The sequence below is a fragment of the Sinocyclocheilus anshuiensis genome, unplaced genomic scaffold, assembly GCF_001515605.1.
Source record: "Sinocyclocheilus anshuiensis isolate Anshui unplaced genomic scaffold, SAMN03320099.WGS_v1.1 scaffold44, whole genome shotgun sequence".
In the NCBI taxonomy this organism is placed as follows: domain Eukaryota; kingdom Metazoa; phylum Chordata; class Actinopteri; order Cypriniformes; family Cyprinidae; genus Sinocyclocheilus; species Sinocyclocheilus anshuiensis.
Window position 1 is genome coordinate 1,464,718 of NW_015555746.1, and position 6,421 is coordinate 1,471,138.

Here is a 6,421-nt window from a genome sequence, read left to right on the forward strand (position 1 = left end):
TGCTGAAAATCTAGCTTTGCATCACAGGAATAAATTACATTTTAAAATATATTCAAATAGAAAATAGTTATTTGAAATTGTAATATTTCACAATATTACTGTATTTTTGATCAGTAATAGCCTATACTTCACTAAAAACATTTAAAATTCATAATGGAGGGCATAAGCATTAACCAATCTCAAATGACACAAAAATAATAAAGAGTTGTCATCAGTTTAGGTGGAGGACTGCTGTAATTACGTGTGAATTATTCGCTGTGTCATGGTTCGCAGTTGCCCGGCTGCAGTTTCGCTGCGCGTCTGTCGCTATGCGGCGCAGCGCGTGTTTCGCTCTGTTGCCAGGGAAGAGCTAGCGCGATGGAGGGGGTGCTCGCTGCTCGCATTGTCTGTCGGGACGGTGGCGGTGAATGTCTGCCGTCTGTCAGAAACGCTCGCTGATGCCCATTAAGGCTTATTAGTGTATAAAGTAACGTTAGACCCGTACTGCAGATAGATTCGCAAGCGTCAGTGATCCTTTTTCTTCCTTCCTTCATTCGTTGAGTTTCTGAAACGGTAAGACAAACCGACCTTAACTAGCTAACGCAAGCGCTTGTTGCGTTCAGCCGCCGAGAGGAGGAGAGGAGTGGCGGATCGGGCGAGGAGGCGCACGGCGCTTGATCGCAGAGCCAAAGGCGGCCGATGACTTCGGAGAGCAGCAGCCAAGCGCAACAGAAGGAGGAGGTCGAGCCGGGATCAGTCGCCCGAGATCAAGAGGAGAAAACCGGAGAGGACCAAGGCGGCATGGTGAGCTCAGGCCTGCGGTGCTGAATCGGCACTTAACCCTCCCCCTAAACGCGACGTGACCGTGTGGTAACTTTTCGTTTATAATGCAGCACGTCCATATTTAGAGCAACGTGTTTAGACCACAGAGTGACTGTTTAGCGAAATGGTAAGCACTAGTATGTAACGTTACTTGCAATACGTTGACAAACTACCTGTGTCCTTGCGCGCTAACCAGATTGTCAGGTCGTTTGCAAATGAAGTATCGATCCACTGGCTACTCGGCTTTAAGTCGGACATCAGTAAAACGACATTACTAGGCAACATAAACTAAACATATTGCCACCAAGGCTTCGTCTGCGCATAAATTACATAGCACGTGTTCATATCCTGGTCAGCGGAGCTGTAGTTAAGCAATGATTTCATGACTTTAGGACGCGTGACACAAATTAATGTTGACTGCTTTTCTATTACTACGGGTTAATGTCATTTGGAAATTAATTAAACTACATCATGACCACATGACAGCTTGCTTTAGGTTATAATTAACTACTTTTTTTTTAACCATGCGAACTGTTTGTTTCGAGTTGCTTGAGTAATAATACTGGGTATAATTGTTAAAGAAAAGCATTTCCATTTAATAATCTATATTGATTTTCAAAAATTGCATTTTAAAAGATTAAAACCTGATTATAAATTAAATGTATTAAATTGTTGTCATATAAAGCAATGCTGATGATATTCTTATCTAACAAATCAAGCAGTATGACGTGTTTTTCCATTTGGACATGGTTTAATTTCTAGCTGTGACACATTTGATTACAGGTATATTATACATTAATCAGGCACATACTGCTTTTAAAGATTTGCTTAGATTCTTGTATCATGCCTGTGTGAATGACGTCAGTGGTCATTTGTTGAGTATTAAATAGGCTTAAGTGGCTTGGTCATTGGAATGAATGTTTTAACATGGTGAGGAAAGTCAGCTTTAACATAAAAACCCTTCATTTTACCTATAAATGCACCATTATGATGCAGTGATGCTATTCATTGGTAATAATGTATTAATAATATTAAATATAATATTAAAAGGATACTTGTGTCAGATGTGGACTTGCAACAAAATGAAGTTATTAAGATTGTTTCCAGTTTCTGTCCTAGATGTGCCACCGAGTCTGTTCTGCAGGAGTCTCTCTGAAAGATCAGAATTATGCAGACATCAGTATAACCTGTGAGAATCCTTTGAAAGCATTTTGACTCCAAGGCCCCCCATTGTCCACAACAATATTTAAAGGCCCCATGATCATGATTTACGTTCTTTCTTTCTCGTGCTCTCTCTGTGCCCCACTTTGTTAATTATGGCATTCAGTCATCTGAATTATCACTTACCACAATGACAGCATAAAAAAGTGAATGTCAGCCTGGAGAAATGACTATAAATTATAAACAGCAAAAACAAACTTTGAATGAAAGGAAGTTTTCAAAGATTGTTTTGAGACTGAATATGTAGGCCTACTAAGTCTGAAAGGAGATTTGAAATTTCAAGGAATGTAGGCCTGCCTAGCTAGGCGATTGCTAAAGTGTTCAGAGTTGTTTATATGCAGCTGAGAGTGCTCTGCATGTTTGTTGGGGCATTGCTAGGTGGTTGCTGAGTAGTTGCTAGGAAAGAGAGATAATTCCTAACTAAAGTTTGTACAATAACATCATTAAAGTGTCTCATTCTCACATCACACTTCATATTCATGATCACATTAATACTGTTGTCCAGTTGTAAATAGATAGTTGTTCATGATAAAGATTAAGGATAATAAGGATTAAAAAAAAACAGCTTGTACTCAAAATTTCTACCCTGAAAAATATTTCAGAGCTCGCCAAAACTAGAAAAATGTATATTCATATTAAAAATGCCCATTACGCTTTACAGTTTTATTAATTTATATGTCTTCTGCAGGTCTAGAAATTAAACTTTTAAAAGAAGGCTACCTTTACCTATTACATTTGGGAGGTTTTTGAGGAGGTGCATTAAAGCAAGAAATATCTTGTTGCTTAGTTGTATCTTATTTTAATGCTTTTACTCCCTAATTTTAAAAGTAATTTCGAGGCTACCTAAGAAGTTTGCTCAGGCCCCATAGTGGGCTCCAGCCCAATGCTTGAGAACCTGTTTTTAAAGGGGTCATATGATGTTGCTAAAAAGAACATTATTTTGTGTATTTGGTGTAATGAAATGTGTTTATGTGGTTTAAGGTTAAAAAAACACATTATTTTCTACATACTGTACATTATTGTTTCTCCTCTATGCTCCGCCTTTCTGAAACGCGTCGTTTTTTACAAAGCTCATCAGTCTGAAAAGCTCGGTGTGCTCTGATTGGCCAGCTATCCAGTGCGTTGTGATTGGCCGAATACCTCAAGCGTGTGGCGGAAATGTTACGCCCCTACTAGGGCTGCACGATAAATCGCATGCGATATTTAATGCGCATCTTGTCAGAAAGCCGGTTCTGTAATCAGCAGTAAATCTCCATCACGTGCATGCTTTCACATTGAGCAGCATTAACTACACAGAGCCGTTGTTCACTGACGAGCTGCTGTGTAGTTAATGCTGCTCAATGTGAAAGCATGCACGTGATGGAGATTTACTGCTGATTACAGAACCGGCTTTCTGACAAGATGCGCATTAAATATCGCATGCGATTGACAAACAACAAGCGCTACTCTACACTGCCCAAAACTCGCGTTTGAATCATCAGTGGCAAATCCTTTAAATGAAAACGTACTTACAGTCTGTGAGTCAGAACAGCCGGCATTGTAGTCTACTCTACCAGGATCAGGAAACAGTCCTCCATAAAATGTGCTGCACACATCTGAATATTTGGGTTGAAGTGTTCTGGAACAGTGTTGTAAATACAACTTAACCACTGATTTCTAGTCGTGTCCTCTTTTGTAAGGCCAAACAAAGTAGTTTCGCTTTCACAACGAAACACAGCGTCACACACGGCGGGCTTTACAGATCTTCTTTATGCACCAAGAGCTTGTAACACTTCAAAGAGAAAGGAAAAATTGAAATCGCATCATATGACCCCTTTAAACTTTCCTGTGTAAATTCAGAATAAAATACAATCCACTTTGGTTTCTGAAAAGCTAGTGTAGATCAAGATTCCCAGAGTTACAATTCCAGCAGTAGAAAATGAAACTTTTAGGAAACTATGGACTTTCGTAAATAATTACATAAACATGAAGTATTGTTTAATATTGTTTTGAGTAAAATAGCATACTTTAATATTTTGTCTGACTGTTAAATCACTTTTTATTAGAAAGTTCTAGAAGACTTTATATGGTGATTTCAGCTTTTGTCAAGTCTTACCCTGCATTCCAATGCGCAAACTATCCACCCTATCTGCCCTAAATAGTATTGAAAATTACTAATATCACAGAATTTAGGATGGATAGTATGCACACTGGGACGTAGGCTCGGTTTGTTCTGCATTAGTCTTCAACAGCGAATAATTGCATTGAGATCCAACCACCGGATTGTCCGTGATCTGGGCGCTCCTAGGACTATTCGGTGCTTCGTGACACAATGATATTAGACACCGTGTCATACAGCAACACAAATTTCATCCTTAACGGCCGTTTGATTGTTTCGGAATGTAACGTTATCTGGAAATGAACTACATTCATTCATTCATTCATTTTTCTGTCAGGCCTGTACAGAATTTGTTTCAGCTGTCGCCACGTGCTCAGCAGTGATCTCGGTGGCAGAGGTTATAGTTCCGGTAATTTGAAGAGAAGACAGACGTAAGCCCGCTCCAATCATACGGAGATTCGTTATGACGTTTTCCAGCACGCACCAATCCCATAACGGTGGGCGGGAAATATTCAAAGCGTGCTGCTGCATGTGATCACAAAAGAGGCAGAGGAAAGACTAGCTCACGGCCAATCAGACTCGTTAAGCGCCGTGTAGCTGCTTACGCAGAGCAAAGGGGATTGATGCAGATGATGAGTGGCCGGGAAACTCTTTGGCTGTGAGCTTGCACTTTTGCTTTAAACGGAAAGTGGAATCCGGTGCCGCGTTATTGTGAGCTAGGTTAATTCGCCTACTGGTTATCTAGCGAGTGATAACGTTGTCGGGGGAGAAGACCATGCTGTTGTTTGTGGAGGTGAGTTAATGAGGTCATTCTGGCGACCGCGAAGGTTCTTCACAGCTGCGGTATGGGTTCAGCTCGATGGCGCCTGCCATGAGTTCAACAAGGAGAAGAATTTGTTGTGGTTTTGTAGTGCAGACATCATTTTTCTTATTGTTTTTTTAACTTTAAAGTGAGTAGTTAGCGATAAGCAAGATTAGTTAAGCTGCTATGTAAGACTTTGTTTATGCGTACGCGAACTGACCGTCGACAGCGAAAGATCCACGTGTGCGCGACAAATGCTAACTTGGCTATTTAGCCAGCGTCTTTTATTTGCGCAAAATACGTAACTTTTATCAGTGCGGATCGCAACTAAAGCGAAGACCGCATCAAATACTGAAGGCATTCACGAATTGCCTCGGCTTTTAATTAACCTTTAGTTCAAAAATAACTTTAACCCGTCCAAATCCAATAAAGCGCTAGTCAGGTTAACCAGGCTGCGTTTCAGATGCAGGTTTGTAGCTCTTTGCTCTAAACTCTCGCTCTGGTTTATCAGATTGGCTAATCAGATTAAATGGGTGAAAGGCCGACTATTTAAATCCTCCTGCCTGTGTGCATGGAGTGTCGCGTCGGTTAAGTAATAGATCTTGTGAATAAGGTTCATCCCTGATCGAGCGCAGTAGTGTAAAGTATAGAGAAGTTAGAGGGAGAAGTTGTGCGCAGTTATGGTTTTTAAACTCGTCAAGTGTGTTCATAGTTGGTGCCCATGCCTGCCCTGTGGTGTTTGTATTCCTTGCTCTTCAGACGTCCTTGTGGCTGTAGTGCAACGTTTCATTCGATTAGGTATATGTAAGTTAGGGCTGGACGATATGGCCAAAATTTATATCACGATATATTTCTTAATTTCGGTCGATACGATATAATTCCGATATCGATATGAGCACTATTAAAAAAGCCTCATAAAGTAAGTTATATTTGACATAATTTGACTTTTACTTTACAGCAAGGTGGAAGTGGTGTTGTAATATGTGCCTCCGAGTGTCATGTGGAACTTTGATAGCGTCCCATCTGTTGTTAACCCTTGAGAGCCGCCACCCCCCCCAGTGAAAGTGACTATAAAAGTAGTTATTTTTAATCATTTTTTGAGTGAATTTTTGCAGCGTTTTTCCAGTGCTGTCAAATCATTTACAATATTTTATCTATGTATTCCTGAATGGGCTCCATTATGTTACTAATAAAGAAACCCATTGACCTTTGTAGCCCACTGTTGCATTTTTGGTGCACTTTAAAATGTCTCTTATGCAAGTTGGTATTGAGAGGAATGTTATCATTTTGTAATCAGTTAACATGTTGTGAATTGAGAAACTCAAGTCAGATACTTGTAATGTTGTTACCAAAGTGTTTGCTGTTTTGTCCATTATCAGTGGTTGTTCAACAGCTGTGACTAGCAAGCTTTGAGAAGTAGATGCTGCTAATGTGTATTCAGATTTCAGAAGGCAAGTTTCTCAGTTTTTTTTTCCCTTTTTTTTTTTTTTTTTTTTTTT

At 39.9% G+C, this 6,421-nt stretch overlaps 1 protein-coding gene across 2 annotated transcripts in view; it reads left to right on the forward strand.

The window, feature by feature from the left end:
• The first annotated feature begins 350 nt into the window (after positions 1–350).
• Positions 351–6,421, forward strand: part of larp4ab (La ribonucleoprotein 4Ab) — a 21,713-nt gene continuing 15,642 nt past the window's right edge. The window contains exon 1 of one of the 2 annotated variants that reach the window (XM_016467116.1): positions 351–783. In XM_016467116.1, coding sequence (XP_016322602.1) covers positions 679–783 — 105 coding nt within the window. In that variant the 5' untranslated portion in view covers positions 351–678. Of the gene's footprint in view, positions 784–4,678; positions 4,914–6,421 lie in introns of those variants that run through there. The other variant, XM_016467117.1, reaches the window with a different exon arrangement.